This window comes from Parus major, chromosome 2 (assembly GCF_001522545.3).
Source record: "Parus major isolate Abel chromosome 2, Parus_major1.1, whole genome shotgun sequence".
In the NCBI taxonomy this organism is placed as follows: Eukaryota; Metazoa; Chordata; class Aves; order Passeriformes; family Paridae; genus Parus; species Parus major.
The window spans coordinates 63729752-63751780 of record NC_031769.1 but is presented as its reverse complement, the minus strand read 5'-3'; the positions used below and the strand labels follow the sequence as shown (position 1 = coordinate 63751780).

The 22029-nt window shown below is 45.0% G+C and overlaps 1 protein-coding gene across 1 annotated transcript; it reads left to right on the top strand.

Moving 5' to 3' along the window:
- Nucleotides 1–16693: 16693 nt before the first annotated feature.
- Nucleotides 16694–20371, top strand: LOC107200842 (transmembrane protein 14C-like). The gene is made up of 4 exons (XM_015619851.3): nt 16694–16844; nt 17276–17377; nt 19253–19337; nt 19565–20371. Exons 1-4 carry the CDS (start codon nt 16769–16771, stop codon nt 19614–19616), a joined length of 315 nt encoding a protein of 104 aa, XP_015475337.1. The 5' UTR covers nt 16694–16768; the 3' UTR covers nt 19617–20371.
- The last annotated feature ends 1658 nt before the right edge of the window (nt 20372–22029 follow it).

Here is a 22029-nt window from a genome sequence, read left to right as displayed (position 1 = left end):
ATGTCAGCCGGGGACTCAGTTTCAGGCTCTAACAAAAAACTCCCGTCCAAGTTTGACCAAACTATTTCCTTTAAGTTTCCAGGCCCATCAAAAGGAGATAATGATGTCAGGATGCAGTCTAGCTGTTAGAACAAAAAGCTGCAGGTCCTTCAGGCAAGCAGAGGAGTCATTGAAGGACCAGTCTGGATGGATAGCATACCACAAAAGAACTAAACCAGTTATTTGTAGTATCAGTATCAGCCATGATAATCTCAGTTCAGATAAAAGATAAAAAAATACTTGTCCACAAGTCTTAAAATAGCATGTTTATTGGCTGGAGTCGTGTTATGAAGACTAAGACTTTTTCTTACCCCCTTAAAGGCTAAAGACTTTCAATCTTACTCAGCTGGTTTTCAAATAACAGCCCTAACTTATCTTTGGTATTTATCCCAGGCCGCTTATCTTGCACATGACTCCTGCATGACAGAAAATTCTTGAAAGTCACCTTTCAGATAAGAAAGAGAAGCATGGGGGAATTAAGGGAAAGTATTTCTAAGGTATGTAGGTCTGAAGTGTCTGGCTGGCCCTCAATGAGTTCCCCCAGGACTCTGGAGAAGCACACACCATCATGGTGCAGGTCAGTGGCCACGTTACAGGGAGCAGCGTTACCACTGGGACACCTTTCCTCTCTCTGCTCATATAAAGCAGACAGTAGCTTCTGATGGCCATGGGATAGGTGTGCATCCCCAGACCGTGCTACTGAGCCCTCTTGCTTCTTCCAAGCCAGGTTCCTGCCCTCACTTTCATGCAGTATAGTCACAGCACATGAATGGTTTGGGACGCAAGCAGTCTTGGGTGAAAACAATCGCCCAGGGTATTCAGGGGTGCGTCCACCGGCAAACACCTCCGCTGGTCACCAGCAATTTATGCCTTGTTCAAGTAGGAAAATAAACATTACAAGAAGTAATAGCAGCACTTCTCATTCAGAGACACCAACATGCTTTTACAAGGGAGATCAGTGTTTTTATTTTCCATTCACAGAAGCAGGCAGAAAAGGGTGAAATGATATTCCCAGTATCTTAAAGGAGACCACGGGCAAAGCCAGCACTGTGGTACACTGACACCAGACTCCAGCCTAATGCACTGGACTAAACTGCTTTTCAGCACTGGCTGACTTCTGGAATGACAGAATGTGGTTGCACTGTTGCCTCTGCTCTCTTTGCTAAGGGTGAGTGTGCACAACATGTCTGAGCACCAGAAGCTCTTTGTTGCCAAAATAACCCTTCCTGGAATCTCTCTTGACAGCTTCTCGGCAAGTTGGCCTCTGTCCTCTCTGCGCTGCTAGAAAGACACCAGAGCTGTTACTGCAGCCTGGGAAACATATCGGAGGCATTGTCTCCTCCCTGCTTTAATAGGATGTGTGCAACAGCTGCTGCTGCTGTGGGGACCAGTTTTCCAATGTTCTCCTTTCCTGTTGCTTCCCTTCCCTTATGACAAGTGTAAGGAGACAGCAGGGTCTGGCACTCATCCAGGATCTTTGTTCCTGAATACCACAAAAAAAGCCCTGCATGGGAGCATTCACATCCAGGCGTTGATTTTCCCACCTCACCCTAAGCCCAGCGTCAATAATCTCATTCCAGTACTCCTATCTCCTCAGATGCACTTATTGCAGGGAGGTGAGGGAACACACTTCGGGATCACTCGGCTGAGGCAGCGATTCAGTGAGAAATACCAATCGAAATATAAGAGCTGCTAAATGCTTAGCAATTCCTTCAGGCTAAGAGCTGCAAGAGAAAGTTTGCCTGTAAAACCGGTTGCCACAGCAATCACCCATTCACTCCCTGTTCGAGTGCCCAGGACTGTCCTGGCTGCCGAACAAGGCTGGAGCATCCCTTCCGAGCTTCCATGCAAGAAAAGACATTAATGTGTGGCTCCTCTCTCTTCCCCAAAATGTGGGTCATCTGTTCCAGGGGAAGGGGGTGGGAAAGGAGCACCGTGTCACAGCCGCTCTTGTGCCAGCTCAAAAGGGACATGGGGTACACAGAGTGCTGTCACTGCCTGCTGCAAACCTGACTAACTTCTGCACAGTGTGAATATGAGGTAGCTCATTACTGGAGCAGGTAGCCCACAGTGTCCTGTGCCAGCCCACAGTGTCCTGTGCCAGCCCACAAGCTCAGACCACTCATGATCTGAAAGGTAGCTCACATTAACCACAGGGCTGCTTTCCATCAGAGAGAGGGATCTGAGAACATGAGCAGCCTAAAATACACTTTCAGTGTATTTTTTGTTGCTGCTGCTCTTGACACCAAAATTGGGAATCAGTGGAAGATGATGTTGCATTATAGCTTGTGCTCACTTTTCCAAGGATTCACACAGCCACATGCCAGCCACAATTGAAAGTGTTTTTGACACAGTTGCTTATTGTGCCTGTCTAAACTCAAAGAATCAGACTCACCTCAGCTCTCTCCAGGCAGGAAGAAGGCTGCTAACATAGCCATGAATTTTGTCTATTATCACAAAGGAATGAAAATGGTGGATAGTTTTGGTTGTGGGTGGAGTGTTAAACCACTCCTAGACTTTGAAAGTTTATCTGCATCATCCTGATGTCAAGTCCTCAGTTGGTATACAGAAAAATAAGAAAAATGGCCACAAGTATGTCTCCAGCAGAGGCAGTAGGATCACAAGGGAGATGGGAGTTGTCCTTCACTGCAGTTTATCTGATGCTATAGCCTTACTTCCCAAATAGAGCTGTTAGCTGTCAAAGAACACTCCCCTTGGATGTGAGAACGAGATGAAAGAGAAATACCAAAAAATTCTGACTATCACCACTAGTATATTAATCTACCACATTAGCCATTTCCTTATTTCTAAGTTTTTACATGGCCAGTTGCTTGAACAGACAGATCTGTGGGTTTGTTTCAGATGCTTTAGCATCCACTGAACTTTTCACCACAGCAACTTAATAAGTCAAAATAATTTTGGTACCTCTCCCCATCCCACTATCATTTGTAGATGGGCTGTTGTAACAACCTTCCCTGCAACGCATACATCATATTAATATACACTAATGTGGTTCTGTTCTGCCTGGTATAATTGTTAATTTTTCTTAGCTTAGTCCCCACCCTTCAAAAGTCAGACAGACAGAGACACAAAAGGTTCTTTTTAATATGATTCCAGACAGTGATGCTGGTTGAATAAGCCACGCTCTAGAAAAAATGTATTTTGTACCTATGTCTTCATCATTACTCATAGAACTAATCCTCATTCTTTTGTTCCTATTCTCCATTATTTTAGTGAGACTTCCTGATTGAGCAAGAACTTCTCATGGTAATAAAGTATTAAAAAAGCAGGGATTTTCCTGTGACTGTTTTTGAGTCTCATGCCCACAAAGCTGTTGTAATCTCACCATCAAAACCTTCCTCTTTTGAAAAACCAACTGAAGGGAAAGTGTTACAACACCACTCAAGACCAATCACAAAAACACCTTAACTGCAGAATTTCTGAAAAATTACTCTTGTCCTCCAGCCCCCATTCAGATATTATAGTTCACTTGAAAAGATATAACTTATGGCAGGCTTTGGTCTATATGCAATTCACAGTCATTAGAATTTAAGTACTGCAAAGGAATAATCCTTTTCTTCACAACCAACTGTTTGCTTCTCACTGAAACAGCACATAGTGATGATGGAATAAGGATGGCTATGTCTTCAATAAGACTTGTTGGAAAAGCACAGCTACTAAATGGGCTTGTGCTCCCTCACTTGGTTCTCCTCTACCTCTTCAACTATCAGACACTGGTGTAAGAGGCTTCAAAGAGCACAGCTCCTTGAAGAACAGAATTAGATGAGAGTAATTTAAGGAAAATTTGTTTTTCTCTCTAAATACCAGCATCAGGCAATGTCTGTGATAACTCTCACATGTAACTAATGAAACTTCAGTCCAGCAGTAACAGAGATTTTCTTGATATTCCCAGATGCTGAGTTGCCAACAGCCCTGGGGCAAGATCCAGCCAGACCACTTGAGCCTATTGCCTCCTTTCACCTATGAGCAAATTCATCTGACCACACCTAAAGCTGTGCTGCACATGTTGAGCTACAATCCCTGATGCCAGCACACAGCCAGGATGGAAATTGGCAGAAGCATGGGTGCTGGGGTGGGCACTGGCAGTTCCTGCAGAGCAGCTCTCCCTTGCCTGTCCCTGGCACCCTGCATGTCCCCACAAGTCCAGCTCACTCCCACTGGGAGAAGCAAGAGTTTCCTGAACCGCCCTCTAGAATTCAGCTCCCCAAACCAGGACTGCAACTCTCCCATATACGCTAGAATTAGTTCATGGGTCAAAAACAGCTCAGAAAAGCTTCCTCCAAAACATATCAGAGGAAGTTACTAGAAATGAGACCTTTTCCTTATTATCCATCAGATGTTTAAACACAGGAGGTGCAGTTTAGTGCTCTTATGACTGTCAGCAGCCTAACAGCTCAAGAGGATGACATGCATTGCCTTAAATCAGAACACTTTTTTTAAAAAATAAGCTTCTTGCCTTTCTCTGAGTTTTAATTCTTTATTTCCAGGTTCTGAGGTCTGCTTTGGAGCTCAACAATCTTGATATTTTATAAAATATTTATAAAATATTTTATAATATTTTAGTTAAACCTTTACCTCACCACACAAACACACATTTTTGCTTTCACATACCCCACTGAAATGAAAAATTCTGGCAAAATATGAAATTGAGCCTTTGTACATATTTAAGGAGGGGTGTTGGGTTTTTTTTCCCTCCGTTGTTGCAAACTCATCTTGAAAGAAAGTCTTTTCTTCTGAAGACTGCACACACATATTCACCAGCTACCTCCCTTCCCTGGTCAGATGAGATCAAGAAAACAGACAAACCAGAATTTCAGAGCACATAATTTTTCATGCCATCTTATGCACCTGGTCAGACAAATTCTTGTTGCTGTACAGGGTTAAGAGGTGACCTTTCCCATCCTACCTACAACTGTCCATCAGATTCAGATGCTGAAGGGTTCAGTCTGCAGCCTTGGAAAGAGCTTGGGTTAATGTAATAAGTTATAAGTAAAAATAATGTAACTTACTGAGCAAGGTAGAGATTAGAAACTATAATAGAAGTGTGTGTATGAGTATGTGACCTGTCAGCTTATGGCTAAGAGACAGACTCAGTGCAGCAAAATTAAGTAAAGGTGATAGGTTAGTAAGTAGAAAGAAGTTTCGTGTCAACTGTCTATTGGACCAAAAGTTAGATATTGCTGTGTGAAGGAGAAACCTGTGACTACCTGGAGCTGTGGCTGACTTGTTGCTCCTCTCTAAATCTCACACCTTTGAGACTGACATCTTATCTGGCTACTTGAGCAATAAATCATCTCAAAGCAAGGTGGTCCCATCCCTCGTTTTTCATCTCAACATTCTCCCTCTTCCTATACACTCATGGCTGGATTGTGGATGGTGGGGAGACCGCCCTTCCCTGTTGCAGGAGATGGCTCGTGGCATTGGTTTCAGGAACAGGATCATCCTGGAGGTGCAGGCCGGTCCAGGGCTGGGCCAAGGCTGGTAGCGTGGGCGCTGTGATGGAGGAGGGTGAAGGGACAGGTGGTGGGTGCTGCTGGTCCCTGCTGTGCTGCTGAGGCACAGCGGGGCTGAGTGGTGGGCAGTGGGGGCTCTCCGAAGGCCCAGGTGCTGGAGTGGGGCCTGTGACACCCTGGTGGCAAGGCAGGCACCCCTCCTAAGGGGCAGGCAGCACTGGCACACGTGCCTGCTGACTGTGTCCCACAGCACACTCACACGTGACCCACCTCAAGCCCTGTGTGTTTCCTAAACATAAATATATGGCTCCAGTGTCCAGAAAAAGTTCCTGTTGATTTCAATCGTGTCTTGCAGAATAATATTCCCAAGGATGGGAACAGTTCAAGCAGATTTCTGAAGAGCAAACTCTCGTGCATCAGCTTGTAAAGTGCAGGAGAAAAGCTGGGATCAGTTGGTGGCATAGGAATGTAAAGAAATTTTCCCTTTGCCTAGAGAGAAATGCTGAAGGGGAAGCACAGGTTGTTTCAGGGGGCTGGTGGAAATTAGACTTGGCAGATAGTTTTGACCCTGGAATCACAAGTATGGCATTTGGAAGGTCAAGGCAAGTCAGGAAGCCTTTTATGCTGCAGGATTTCCAGACTAATGTTAGTTTAAGTGTGCATGTTACAGAAATGGGGGTGCAGTGGCTCATGTTGTGTAAGCTGCCTGTGTTTGTCTCCATAATCTGTGGTGGTCATGCAAGGAGGAAAGGGAAGGGGCTGCCTCTAGGAGTCAACACATGCAGAACAGCTCACACTGGAATTGCAATGGCAAAAAGACTGAAGGGAAGGGCTAAGAGGGGCTGTTGCCTTTGGTGCTGTGTTGCCTTTGTCCAGTGAGAGAGGTCCAGGCTCTGAAGCAATGTTTTTTCTTCCTCCAAACCTCCCCCACTAAGAAAAAGCATGAAGTTAAAGGCCTCAGAGGGGCTGACCCATCTCTCTTGTGGCTGTCTCCACACCTGAGCAGTGCAGTGCTGCTGGTGGCTGTTTTCAAGACCTGGTGGCTGGAAACTTGCTGCCCATGAGGTGGCTCTTTCCTGTTCCTGGTTTTCAAGGACAAAACTCTGCCAACCATCATGGAATGGGAGAAAAGAAGTGAACAAAAGTAGAGTGAGCAGCTCATGACAAAATTTATTTTAACTTTCATAAGCAGTACCACTTCTCTAGACAAACTCTTTTTTTAAAGAGCAGCTCCCCAGGAAAATTCTGAATCTGAATTCAGTTGCTCAAGCAACTATTTAAAGAATAATATGACAAATTCATTTTTTCCCCATACTGAGCTACACTTTACCCTACTTTTTAATTAACTTACAAAGATGCCTAGTTTGCTCAATTTGGGAGGTAGTGAATAATGTAATGTCAGTAGTTTTGTGTTCCTGGAAGGCAGTGCCTTCCAGTATTTTTGTGGATGTCCTGGGGTCATTCCTGTTTTGTCAGATATCTTTCTGCTTTGCCATTGTATCAGCATTTTCCAACATTTCCCACACACCACATTTATTGCCATCTGTTACAAACAGATTTTTAATTTGGGACGGTAATGCACATCCCAGGCTATTTAAAGCATTTATCCCCTGCCATCACTGTCTCCTTTTCTTTTTGATAAAGCATTATCTTTACCTTAATGCTTTCTGTGAAAAAGTAATATTTTTCTGAATTTTCCCTGGGACAAAATCACACTTTTTGGTGTGTTGCTTTATTTGATAAACCAAATATACACAAGGGGAGAAATAAAGTAATGAAGTTCTGGTTATAGCTGACACACACCGCTGTTTATGGCAAAGTGCTGTGGAATAGTTCTGCAGTTGGATCATACAGTCTTTTCTGCATTTGTTTTAAAGTTCATGAGTCAGTTTTTGTGGCATGGCACTTGGTGTAAGTTGTGTGGCACTTGGTGTGAACAGCATTCCTCAGGGGTTGGTACTGGGACTGGCACTGTTTAACATCTCTGTCAGTGACATGGACAGTGGGATCAGCAGGTTTGCTGGTGACACTGAGCTGTGTGGTGCAGTCCGCACGCTGGAGGGAAGGGATGGCATCCAGAGGGACCTGGACAGGCTGGAGAGATAGGACTGTGCAAACCTCATGGAGTTCAGCAAGGCCAAATGCAAGGTCCCAAGCACAAATGAAGGCTGGAGGAGAACAGACTGATAGCAGCTCTAAGAAGAAGGACTTGGGGATGTTTGTTGTGTGCCAGCAGCCAGAAAGCCAAACGTGTCCTGGGCTGCACCCAAAGCAGCGTGGCAACAGGCTGGGAGAGGTGGAACGCCACTCTACTCCACCCTCATGAGAACCCACTGCTAGTGCTGCAGCCAGCTCTGGGTCCCCCAACATGAGAAGTACATGGACCTGACGGAGCAAGGCCCAAGGAGCATTACAAAGATGATCAGAGACTGGAGCACCCCTCCTATGAAGACAGGCTGAGAGAGTTAGGGCTGCTCAGCCTGGAGGAGGGAAGGCTCTTAGCTGACTTTAGAGCAGCCTTCCAGTGCCTAAAGAGAGCTTGCAAGAGAGCTGGAGAAGGATCTTTTAAGGGGCATGTAGGGATAGGACAGAGGGGAATGGTTTTACACTGTAAGAGAATGGTTTTAGATTTGATATATGGAAGAAATTCTTTACTGTGAGGATGGCAAGGCACTGGACAGGTTGTCCAGTGGAATTGTGGATGCTCCATCTCTTGAAGTGTTTGAGACCAGGTTGGGTGGGACTTTGAGAAACCTGATCTAGTAGAAAGTGATAGTTAGTGACAGAGGATAACCTCTTACCCATTTATATGCTGTATAGGTCCTGTGATCTGCCTAAATCTGTATCTATTATTATATATCATAGGCCATAATTGAGTTTCAGTAACTACTTCCAATTATATCATGCCTGAATTTGTTCTGTTAGTATCTTTCCTTAAACCAACCAACCAACAAACAAACAAACAACAAAAACCAAAGCAAAAATCCAGTACTTACCACTAGATTCATGTGAAGGTACTACGTGTTAGTGGCCTAGTGTTCAAATAGCACCTGGAAGGCATTGCTGGTTGGGAAGGTTACGTGAATGATCATGTGCAGTATCCTGCTGAGGCTGTTGGAGAAGAGGGATTTTATTTCTCAAATAAAATTTTTAGGTCTTTTGGGTCATGAAAGCTGCTCACAGTGAAGAAACTTGACAAGTTTAGCAGCCATGCATCTATTGATTTGTTCCAAAGCATTTTACCCCAGTTCTGTGGAGAAAGGTCCCAGAGAGTGGACATAAACCTGAACACAAAGCTCTTGAAAGGACTATTGGATTTTCTGCTACCTAGTTTCAGATGTCCCAGGGTCCATGGGAGGTGGAAGTGGTGAAATGGATTGATATGGAAGAGAGCCATGGAGGTTGTCATTGTAATATGTACATTTTTCTCCATTTTTTCTTCTTGTGCTAGCAACAAATATTTAATTTCAAGAATCCTTAACCCACACCATAGTTATGTGTATTGATAAGAAAAAGAATTGAGAACTTCTGTCAGCTTCAATAACAGCAATTTCACATCAACACAACTATATTGAACTACTATATTGAAATCACAACTATATTGAAAATTGAAAAGCTATATTGAAAATACACAAATGGCACCCAGAATTAGTTTGTGGAAAATCTAGTATGAATAAAAGTATTGGTTTCTCCTCACTGACAGAAGAAATTCAGCTGGTATTTTCAGGTGACAACACCCTAGCCTAAAATATCAATAAAAGCAGTCAAGAGAATAGCAGTAGCAATTGTAATTTCTTCTGTATCAGAGCACAAGCTCATGAAACAGGATTTTTAGGGATATTCTAAACATGTGGCTTGGTTTGGGTTGTCTCACACTGCCTACAAATAACACTTGGAGGCCAAAGTATGAGAGATCCAAAAGGAGACACCAGGGCAAAGCTCCTCTTGCAGCTGCAGTAGCTTTCCATTTTTGTCATTTTTAATGGGATGTTTTCTAGCTCCAGCTTTTGTCTTGCTACCCTGTCTTTGCTATGTTTTTCTACAAAAATGCAAACACAGTTAAACATTCCTGGCACTTTTTGTGTCTAAAAGACAAGTGTAATGAATCACAATCAGCAAGATCTTAAACACAGGAATACGACTGCTGGCTATACATAAAGATTTGGTTTTGTCAAAGATACTGGTATTTACTACACAGAATAACAGAAAACTACTGGAAATGGAATAAAGATGCTGCATTTCCCAGATCATCCCAGATCATCATGTGCTTTACATATCTGTTGGGACAAGGTTTGTAATGGCAAACAGGATCTTTTACTAGATTTATGTGCCTGGTTAGAAAAATCAGATAGGGTTTCAGGCACAGGAGTCTATGTCTGATAAACAGGGGCTTGCATATCTCTCTTACTGAAAATTGAAAAGTTATTTATATGCAGGTTTTGGTTTGTCAGTGTCCTTAGATCATCCTGTGTGAGGACACAAGGAGAGAGGGAAAGCGTGGAAGGTAAGTATTTTCAGAAAAAGCAGTAACTAAGCTCTGGCAATAACTGTAGTGTTTCTGTTTTGTATTTTGACGTGGCATAAGACCTCTTGCCAAGTTCACTCACTCTCATGGCATACAGTGGTTGATGCAAACACAGCCCTGGGCTCGGTAGGTCACAGCCCTACTTTAATTCCACAGTAGCAGCCGCTAGAGGGAGGCCATCCAACGTCTGAGAAGATTTTTCTCTTCAAGCTCTTTGTAAACTACACAGAATCTCTACAGACCAAGCATACTGAAGAGGAAAAAGAAAGAGAAAAAAAAAAAAAGGAAAAAAAAGGAAAAAAAAGAAAAATAAATTGGAGCTTGAGAATATTTTAGTGTGGCAAACAGAAGACACAAGCCACGGGAAACAGTTGTAATGTCCTAAGAAACAAAGGAAGGAAGCAAATGCTTATTCCTGTAGCTATCATGGTTGTACTCACATGGCAAGTTAGCAGCACTGCTGAGTGACCCAGTCAGCTGCACAAAAGCGATAAAAATCGGGATGCCTGAATCTAGGGAGACTGTGTGCTGCTGTCCTGCCTTTCTTCTGAGCAAGCAGTGATGGCTCAAAGAATACCTCTTGAATAATACCAATTTACTTGAATAATAGCAATTTACTGCCAACTTCTTGATAACACTGCTAATTTCAGGGTCTTTTAACAAACTGGATTGCAAACTGCAGCAATTCTGTGACAGGAACACAACACAATTTGATGTCCTGGAGCGTGGCTTGTAACCCGCAGGGAAGGTTCTGAACAGACTGGATCTGCCTCAGTCAGCTTATTCTGCTTTTATAGCTGCCAACACCTAATGATGCAGATTCCAGCAGAAAGCCACTAGAAGTTTACCTCCAGAAAAGAAATTCTGTTTAGTATTTTGAAGAGGGGAGAAGAGGATTTTGCTATCTTGCTATCATGAAGGAAGCTGAAGAGAGAAGTATTTCAGAGTGAGTAATTATTTTAAACAAGGAGTTTTAGGAAGGTCTAGAGACTTAAGGACTTCAGAGAGGTCTGGGACCAGCCCATCCTCTCCTTCGCCTAACAAGCTGAGTATCTCCCAAACAGAAAATTCCCAAGTAAAATAAAGCAGTGCTCACCATTGTGTGTGAGTATTTAAAGTATCCCAGAGCACAAACAACATCACATTTCACTGTTCAGATTCCAGAGGTGAACAGCAAAATATCACTCAGTAGCAGAAGCAATGAGCTTGGCAGTTTAGAACTTCTGGATATAACAGCATGTTGCACTCTGAACCTGAAGAAATACAGATATTTTATAGGTATACAGATATATTACGGGTTATATTACCTGTTCAAGTAAAAATCCAGAAAAACACCACAGATTCTGTCCATATGTTATTTAAGGGTTGTTTTCTTCTTCTAATTTTGTTTTGTTTTCATGAGTGCTACACCAAATTATGCTTTTGCTTATGCTTTTCTGTAAGTAAATTAATCTGCTTTCACTGTGTGACTGATTTTTTTGGGTGCAACATCTGCCTCATCAGTGGCCTTATTTTTTTATTTTTAATTTTTGAAAATAACAATACAGCTAATTACTGTATACACTGTATACGTGTATACTCTATATACAGTGTATTACTGCATACACTGTGTAGAAGAGACAAAACAAAGATTTCTGGTGGCCAAACTGAAGAAACATTGAAACCAGTGAGACCTTCCCATGCTGATGTTACTTTGAAATAGCAGTAAAAGAAAGGGAAAGATGAAAAACTGGAGGGGGTGGCTTACAGGAAGGATGTTAAGGAAGGTTAGACTCCCCTGAACAACAATAACAGCAGTGATTCAGTTCAGCAGCTGTGGTGCACCTCCACAGAGAGAGCTTGGGCTCCTGTATCTGTACCTCCTTGTCTTCTATAAATATGGCAAAGGAAAAAAATAAAAAAAAATTGAATTCAGAATTCTTAATTAATTTTAAATTGAAAACATAATATTTCTGAATTGATATAAACAAAGAAGAAAAGTCTTCTGTTCTCTTCAGTCACTCACTGAAACCCTGACTGAGATGGGGCATGCAAAGGACATGCTGCTCTCTCAAATGGGACTTCCAAGCAAGTCAGACTTTCCACTGTAGTCAATATGACTTGCTTGGACAACCCACTGGATGCCTTTCCTCTTATTTGCTCCTAAAGACTCTTAAACACCTTGTCCAAAAAAGCTGAAATCTCACTGTAAGGGTATATGTGGAACTGCAGCCTTTTGATTCCAAGGACATTAAACCAAGAGGAACAAGCTGTCCAGGGAAGCTGGGCAGTCTCCATCCTTGGAGGGGCTCAGAACCCCACTGGAAAAAGGTCTGAAGCTTTGACAAGTACATCTGCACAAGCTGCCATTGCTTTGGGATTAAGATTCATGTTTATGAATGAAAATCATCAGTTCCCTTTCCTCAGCCTTTGTGCACTCCTAGCATCAAGGGTTTTTACTCACTGTGTGATACTGTACCAGCAGCTCCATGACTCTGCAAACCTCTGTGCCTGGTGTAGATACTGCAATGCCTTTCCTTAATTGCCTAGCATCTGAGATAGTCAAAATATCGAGAATGAAAGACAGAAGCAACATGTATTCTTCTTCTGCCATTCGGTGTGTGAGGCAGGGAGAAGACATTTGGAGAAGCTACCACTGCACCTCCTGCCAGTGGTGGGGAGGAGACATCACCATTGCTTGCAAGGGCTTGTTTTAACTTGAACTCATCATCAGGGTTTGTTAAACTGTCTATTACTGCAAGAGGTGGAGTACTCTGCGGGGCAGTTCTGCAGCACAGTAGTTGTAATGGGATGCATGAGCTGACAGGGCCAATGCTTGCTAACCTCAAATTCAGTGGGGCTTTTTCTTACAGGGACTCCAGACTGTGAGATGTGGGAGCTGAGGGTTTCTTCATGAACTTGCACCTTCCTCAGACACACTGTTTCTCCAGGTGCAGGAAGAAGTGTAAGGTGCTTGTTTTCCACCCCACAGCATGGCACTGTGAAGTTTCAAGGAGAGCTGAGACGTGAGTCAGCTCGTGGGGCCTGATCCAAGCCAGCAGAATAACTTGCAGGTTTCATGCAATTTGCCTTTTAGCTGAACACACCCAAACGATACCAAAACCCCTCCATCCCTGGGAAGGTGTATGTTCCATGTGTGCCTCTGACATCAGAGGTACGCACACCAGCCAAAAATATCTGGTGTCCCCTGATTGCAGGGCTTGTGACAGAGCCCACAGGAGCAGAGCTGTGAGAGCAGGTCCAAGGGAAGCAGGATGCAGCACCGTGCCTCCTCCTGTTCCCTGCAGGGCTTGGGCCTGCCACTGCAAACCAGGTACCTGCACAAATGCTGCTCTAACACTCTGGGGGTCTGAAACAAATCCCCTGGCAGCAGGTCCACTAGCAGGATTTGTTAAAAAGAAGGGAGGACAAGTCTTAGGCTGATCTTGCAGCTTGATGTCCGGCAGCAGTGCCAGCCTAAACCAGCAGGCTCACAGCCCTCTCATTCCACTCCTACTGGAATTGTCTGAGCTGTATCAATTCCTCTGCCAAGAGGCCAAGCAGTATTGGAGACAGCCCCAAAACAAGAAATAGCAGAGGTAATTCCAGGACTAGGAGCCCTCAGCCTTCACCAGGAACCAGCCTATGATCATACAAACACCTAATGAAAAGCTTGACATAATGCTTAAAAAAAGTTTTACTGGCATTATTCTACAGTAGAGGGGCACTTTTGATGACTCTCTGAAAATCATTCTCAATGGATTTAAACAAAGACCAATTTTCACTGCTCCAGATTCACAGTGCCATGCTATAGCTATGGCTTTGCTTTCCATCTCTGTCCTCTCCCCACACCAGGAATCCAGGGAAGATTCAGACCTTTGGCAACAGGGGGACATCCAAGAAAAGGTTTTTGCCTAGCAAATCCTGCTGTCTTATGGCTGGTGACTTCACCAACACATGAAGGCTCACTTACAAGAATAATAAACAATTCTGGGCTGGTGTGTGAATGTCATTTTGTGTTGCTCTGTAGACAGGACTTGAAACTTGCCAAGTTAAATAAATCTTTGGGTACACATTAAAGCACAAGCCCTGCCAAGGTCAGAAAGTAATTAATTTGCTTCTTGTGTCATGGGCTTAATGACATACTTACTCCTTTCTGTAAAATACATAAAAGATTTTGTCACAAACCTCAGTGCTCAGTTTTCAAACCACATCTGAGAAGGGAGGAGGCAGAGATCAGCTGAGAAATTTCCATCAGTGTCACTGTGTTTGTGCCACACACAGTCATGGATCAGCAGGGCTTGGAAGGGACCTCTGAAGCCCACCAAGACCTACCCTCCTTTCTCAAAGCATGGTCAGGACTGTGTCCAGTTTGGGGAAGGATATCTCCATGGATGGAGACTTCATGCCTTAGTGCCTTTTCTGTTATTTGGCCACCTTCAAAATGAAAATTGTTTTAATTTATGTTTGAATGAAATTCCCAATATTTCAATTTGTGCCTATTACCCCTTGTGCTGTCAGTGGGTACCACTGAGAAAACCCTGTCTCTACCTGCTTTACCCTTTCCCATCAGATATTTTTATGGATCCATAAGGAGCCCCTGGGCTTTGCAGAGTTTAGAGTTCCATCTCTCTCAGACACTTCTTGCAGGAAAGATGCCCCAAGCCCTTACCCATCAACAGAGCCCTTTGCTGGACCTGCTTCAGTATGTCAATGTCTGCCTTGCACCACTGAGCCTAAAACAGAATTCCCAAGATTCCAGTCTTACCACAGAGCTGGGGGGAAGGATCATCTGCCCAAACCTGTCTAATGCAGTCCAGGGTGCTGTCTCCCACTTTTGCTGCAAGACCGTGTTGCAGCCTCATGGGCAACTTCTTGTGACATTCTGGAATGTCCAAGACCTTTCCTGTTCCCCAGGAGTGGGAAAGCTGCAGCAAAGCTGCTCTCCAGCCAGTCAGTCCCAGGCACCTCTGCAGACCCAGACCAGGAGAGCTGCACTCTCCTTCAGGGACTAGGACTAATACCAAGCCCCTCAATGTTTGAACAGGGGTTTGAGTCAAACTTTGCAATGCTCTCTTTTTCTTTGTTAATCAGTAGCTGTTGCTGAACAATTGTGATTAAGCAGTTGTATTGTGAGCATCATATCCTTGTCTGATCTTTTGTTTTAAGGAAAAGAGAAGACAATCCCAAGATGAACGGGCTGTCTGGACAAGAGCCACCAGGAGTGAAGTCAGCAGAACTGAGCAGTAACTGGCAGCAGTAAATTCTGGCAGTGGGCAATCACAGCCCACTCATTGACCACCTACCTACTCAAAACAGACCCCAGACTCAGATGGAGAAAGGAACTGCACCTGTGGACTAATTAGCATGAGAAGTGAGAGATATAACTAGCAAGTAGACAGGAGTCAAGCACTGATTACAGAAAAGTTATGTAACCAATGAATGTTTCTGCCTTAGTTTGTTAAAACATATAAATAGTACAATAAGTTTGTCAAAACATATACCTAGTGTACATACTGATGATAAGTGAGAGGACCAAACTCCCTGCTTTGTGCAAACCAGAATGAACAATGGAAATACCTGTCTCAGTGAGTGAACTGGCACTGGGCACCAGTTAGCAAACCTGCCTTTGGGACAAAGGACTGTGCAGTGCACAGTGCAGTGCTGGGCAGGCTGCTCTACGTGGTGCTGGGCATTGTGCCCAGTAGCACAACACCACCATGGCTCCACATGCGTGTGGCATCCTTGGCACAATCCAGATGCCTTCTTTTGACATCTGGATTGGGCCTCCAGGGCAAGGCTGGCTTCTGAGAGGAGACACCAGCACCTATCCTCATGTTGGGCAGAGTCAGCCAGCTCCAGGACAGACCCGCTGCTGGCCATGGCTGAACTCATGACAACACGGGTGGCACCTCCACGATAATGTATTTAAGAAGAAGAAAGTACTTGCTGCACAGCAGCATCAGCAGCTGGAGAGAGGAACGAGAGCCTTTAGGGAGGAACACCCCTGCAGACAGCAAGGTCAGTGAAGAAGAGGGACAGGAGGTGTTCCAGGCCAAGAGCGTGGTGCAGCCCCCGGTGAGGTGGCTGAAGCCCCTCCAGCCCACGGAGCAGAGACCCACCTGCGGCCCACAGAGGGGCCCACACTGGAGCAGTGGACGTGCCCCAGAGGAAGCTGCAGCCCACGGAGAGAGGAGCCCACCCTGGAGCAAGTGTTCTGGCAGGACTTGTGACCACGCAGAGCATCCACACTGGAGCAGCCTGGCCGCAAGGAGGGCACCCCGCGGAAGGGCCTACGCTGTGGAATTCTGTGCAGGACTGTCTCCCGTGGGAGGGACCCCACGCTCGGGCACGGCAAGGGTGCGAGGAGGGAGCAGCAGCAGCGCCCAAGAGGCGCTATGGACCGACCGCAGCCTCCACTTCCCTGGCAGTGCGGGGTGATGATGTCGAGCCTGGGAACAAAAGGGGAGATGGGTGCTTCCTGCTTCATTTCTGACTTTCCAACTGTGCTACTGATGGGAACCCAGTTAAGTAAATCCTCCCGGAACCGAGCCAGCTCTGCCTCCGCGCTGCCGCCGGTGCCGGCCCTCCCCGAGCGCCGTCACGGGCGGCGGGCGGAACCTCCGGGAGGCGGCACCGGGGGCCGGGCGGGACCTCCGGGAGGCGGCACCGGGGGCCGGGCGGGCAGGGCCGGAGGGAGGGCGGCCCAAGGTCGGCGCTGCGCTGCGCGGCTCTCCGCGGCTGCCCGCAGATGGAGTACGACTGGCTGGGCTTCGGCTACGCGGCGCTGGTGGCGACTGGCGGTGTCGTGGGCTACGCCAAGGCAGGTGGGTGCGGGTGTCCGGGTCGTGCCCGCAGGCAGCTCCGCTCAGCTCCCCTCCGCTCAGCTCCCCTCCGCTCAGCTCCCCTCCGCTCAGCTCCCCTCCGCTCAGCTCCCCTCCGCTCAGCTCCCCTCCGCTCAGCTCCCCTCCGCTCAGCTCCCCTCCGCTCAGCTCCGCTCAGCTCCCCTCCGCTCCTCCCCGCTGCCGGGCCGGCGGTGACCCCGATGGTCCCGCTAAGTCCTTGTTGCCACCTCCTCGCGGAGGACTGCGGAGTATCTGAAAAAAACTCCCCAAACCCCTCAACTTAACCCCTAATGCTTTGGCTGGGTTGGTTTTGTGGATTTACTAGAACGGGAAACTCGCAAAGTGCTTTCGTTTGATGTGCAGGCTGTCTCTGTGCGCGTTCTTCCGCTGACTGATTTATATTTTTATTCAAGGCAGCGTCCCTTCTCTAGCTGCCGGTCTTCTGTTTGGCGGCTTAGCGGGACTCGGTGCCTACCAGCAGTCCAAAGATCCAAAGAATGTGTGGCTTTCCCTCGGTAAGTTTGCTCGGCAGCCGAGTACTGAGGGTTAGTGGAAGCGGTGGGAACAGTAGCCTTCCTTTTCTAGCATGTTTCAGCTGCCCTGTGCCCTTTTACCTATACAAATGTTGTAAGTGGTGGCAGGACCTCCTGTATTTGTGCACGATACCTGGATAGAAGACCTGGATTGTCTTGCTTGAATCCAGAGCTGATGAGAAATACCTGTCTCCTATGCCAGATTAGATAACGTGTTACACCAACACATGAGGTGCAGGAAACACATGGAAAATTTTTGGTTTTGAAGTAGCGTTTTTAGCCCGTGGTGGTGGAATAAGCACTATTTTTGCAGTAGTGACAGCACTGTGACAGGTGGTATGTGGCCTTATGGAACCTTGCTTTGCACAAGCATCTCAGAGGAGCAGTACGTGTTCCAACGCATCAAACACTCTGGAAGAAACAGTATGTAAAAGAAAAGAGGCAGTGATCTGTTCTGCTTGCTTACAGTAGAACTTAGAAGAAGTTGTGGGTTTTAAGCTTGCAGTTCTTCAGGGGAAGGAGAAGGATGAAATCACATCACTTTGATGTGGAAAGTATTATGAAGCACTCAGATGAACCTCAGGGAGCTCCTTTGCTGCAGGAGTGTAATACCTGGTTAAATCACTATCAGGAACTGATTGTGCCTTTAGGCACTAGGGCATCCTAGATGACTTCTTGAGGATCATGCTAGTTCTGTAACTACTCCATAGTGTCACTAGTGCTCTGATACTATAGCTTTACAGTGATTTAAGACTATTTTAAACCAAAAGGATTAATGTGCTGAAAGGTTCTATAGGAAGCCACCATAGAGGACCAACCTCATCAGTAAGGAATGAAATGTAAAATGCAGCTCAATATAAAGCATAATTTCCATTTGTGAACTGTCCTTCCACTTAGGCATGCTGTGGGAATGGCTGTGCATTTCTGGCATGGGTTTTTAGGCAGTGTCATGGAAGAGGCATGAGCAGCTTTTGTATATCCTGATGTGGTGATATAGTGTGTGATATGTGATGGAGTGCTTTCAAATGGACCTCTTGAAAGGAGTGATGTTTCAGTCTGGTACAGCCCTCCCTCCCTCCCTCCTCATGATGTGCAGCTTTGGCTCCTGCAGAGGAGCTGTAAGTTGGTCCCAGTACATCGGGGTAGAAATGCAGAAATAGAACCTTGACAGAGGTTACCTTTTACCCTGTCTGATGCAAAAAATCTTAAGGCCTTGGAAAAAGGTATACAGCACTTTCACTTGCCTCTCTTCTTCAAAGAAACAATGCCCTGTGAATTTCATGTTTCACATTTAGAGATAAAATAATTTGGAGTAATGTCAAAGATGTTAATTGCTGTTTCAGTTGGATCCTTTGGACTGCTTTCTGTTTTCTAATCATAGTTTCAAGTGGGGTTGTTTTCTTTCCTGTTGTAGTATTTAGTGCCGCTTTCCAGTTCAGAATATCATGGAGAAATGGGAAGTGTAAATAATACTTACCTCCTACATAGTGAATACTGTCACCATTCCAGCTTTCTGGAGGTTTTGAGCCGGCCTGTGTTTGAGGGAATAATAATTCTTTTGCAAATAAGGGTGGAGGGAGAGCTACTGACCTGTTCAGAGGGTTAGAGTTTGTGGGTGATCAGACTGTGGTCTCAACCCGGGTGAGATCTCGCTTTGGTTGAGCAGTGGAGTGTGCCTACCAAAGCTGCTGAGAAGCTTGTAATGACAGCTTTGATGCTGAAGAAAATCCAGCTGTTTACTCAGAGAGGGAGGAATTCCTTTCTGTTCCTGTAGATCTGTTTGGTTGGTGCTGCTCAGTGTCCAGCTGAGCTGGCATTTCTGTGTCAAATGGTTCTGACTGGGCTTCTTTTCAACAGCGGCGTCCGGCACCTTGTCTGCTGTTATGGGAATGAGGTTTTACAACTCCAAAAAGGCAATGCCCGGGATAATTGCCGGTGCCAGGTAACCAGCTGTCCTTTGTTCTTGTCTGTGTTATTGAATAAACAATTATTTAACTTATTTGTGGATTATATTGTTTTAAAAATGTTACATGGCAAGTTCTGTGAAAAACGAAATCTTGTGGTGGCGTTCAGCTAAATGAAATGATGTCAATGTTTTCTTCCTTCTTGTTCTTTATGGGATTTTTGCCTCCACCTCCCTCTTTTTATAACAACTATTCTGTTCCACAGTTTACTGATGGTTGGACGGCTTGGATTGCAGATGATGGAAAAAACCTATTAAGCCATAAATCTGCATCAAGTGACTTGAAGACACATGACTGAGAAGCCCAAGAATGCAACTGCTGAAATGTGCTGCACTTAAGTGGAAAAGACACTGCTACCTGTGCGTTGTATTTTTCATATCCTAATGCACGCGGGTTGTGTTTTTAAAGGACCGACATAGAGAGCCCTTGTATTTGTCTTAACATTTTCTGCACTGAAAGCAAGCAAGAAAATAGAGTACAGCATTAGTTTAGCTTCTGGTCCTGCAGCTTAGTGTCAGCAAAGACCTCCTGGCCCTTGCATTCAGATAGTTGCAGGATTGAAGCTTAATTGCACATCTAACTTGTCCTTCTAAAATCCTGTATACCTCTAAAACCAGGGGAGAGGAGTTGCCAATTTGTCACTAATTAATTAATTAAACTGAGTAATTAATGCAATAAACTTGCTTATGATGTTCCATCTCCCTTTCCATGCCAGTTTATCCATTCACAGTGTTTGTCAGTCAGGGAGTTTGTTCTCCCAGCACTGCGTGGTGGAACCTGGTCCCACAAAACACAATCACAGAGCCAGCTGTCAAGGCTCTGCTGTAATGCAATAAATGCATACCCATGCCTTGCAATCACCTGTAAGCTCAGCTATATGTCATTCATTTCACTTTTACAGATTACTACTCATAAATCAAAAAATATGCTTTATTAGGTAATGCTGAATTGTAGGCACAGCTTCATTAAAATGTTATTTTAAATAAAGTAATAAATTATTATTGCAAACTTTTGTGTTCTGCACAACTTATTTTGTCTCTAATTGTTCATCTGGGTTGATATAGTTTGGTGCCTTTCCTGCAGGGTGTCAGGATCTATTTGTAAACATGAAATGTGTAAATAATCTATTCTATTCCTGAATCTAGTAACTTGTAAATATAAAAATCTGAACTGGGAGGGAGGTGGAGAGCACAAAAGCATACAGACCACATATTCAGACAACTATTATATTAAAGTTTTTTTGTTTGGGGTCTTTTATTTGTATGGGTTTTTTTGGTTGGTTGTTGTTTTGTTTTGTTTTGTTTTTTTCCTGAGGGCATAATCTATTTTAGATTTAGAAAATACTGTATGAAAGTGTATTTAAAGACCAAAGGGCTTATTTGATCAGTCTTTGTCCTCAGCTGATTCCCTTAATGCCTGAAATCATTCTAAATATAAACCTTTCATAGAGAAATATCCTGGAAGATACACATGGAAGGTAAGGTATCCTTTTTCTGGCCTCATTTAACTTATGTCCCTTTTTGTTCAGATCCTGAGCTTTGATTTCTTCAACCGTATTTTCTTTGGTGCCTGGTGCTGAGAGAGATAGAAGCAAGAGGGCTGGTCCATTAGATTGCTGAGATTCTGGAGTTGCTCAGAACTCTGAGTATCAGGGTAGTGTACCTTGGCAGGAGGGTCACAGCCTGTGGTTTTCCTTCCCTCCTCCCTTGTCACAGTAGATCAGGCAGGGCAGTGACCTTGTGCTGCGTGAGCGGGAGGCTGAGCGGGAGGCGGCGCAGTGGCCACAGCCAGCAGGGCAGTGGTTTGCCAGGCAAGTCGCAGGGATGAGGCAGGGCTGAGGTCAAGCCGGGATGCCAGGTCAGTCAGATGGGGTTCTGGATCTGCAGGGATGTGGCCAGGAACGGGTGCAGCTCCAGCAAGAGTCTCAGCACCTGGTCCCAGGCCAGAGAGCTTGGGTCAGAGCTGGCTCGAGCACAGACAGATCTGCATGGAGAACTGTGCTCAGAGCATCTTCTTAAGAGCCCTTATTCATCACCCTGCAGAGTTCAGCTTCAGGTGTTCACCTGTATTTACATTTCTCTCCTACCTGCCTGCATAGAAATAAGGGCTGTGCAGGCCAGCAGATGGTTTGTTAATATGTCACCCTTTTAAGTGCCTAATTCCAGCCCAGGACCCACCATTGGTGGGCAGGTGTCTGCACAGCTTTGTTCTAATTTGAAGAAATTAGTAAGCCTCACATTAGCATTTAAGACACTTCTCTTTAAACTGCTTTATGGGGGGTTGCCTCTTGATATTACTGTTGAAGCAGTTTTCTTCTGTAGGAGTAAGATGCAAACATAAATGCATCTCTTGCAATAAACTGAGAACAGCCATGACCCAGCAGTTTTGTAATTATATAATACTGGCCACAAATCAGGCAGCTTGTGAGTTTGAATTGCAGTTGTCTTTAACAGTCTAAAGACAACAGAAAACAGAAAACTGGACTGGTAAGCTTTTAAACGTTTAGATCAAAGTATGAACCTGTGGTGCTGTTGCCTGAGCTTTGGAAAGCAACAGGTTGAACTGAGAACTGCTGGTAGAAGTCACTTAGAACTTGTGGTAGAATGCTCATGCTCAGGATAAACAGCAATAATACAGGCAAAGGGACAAGAGAAGAATCTTAGCCTTACA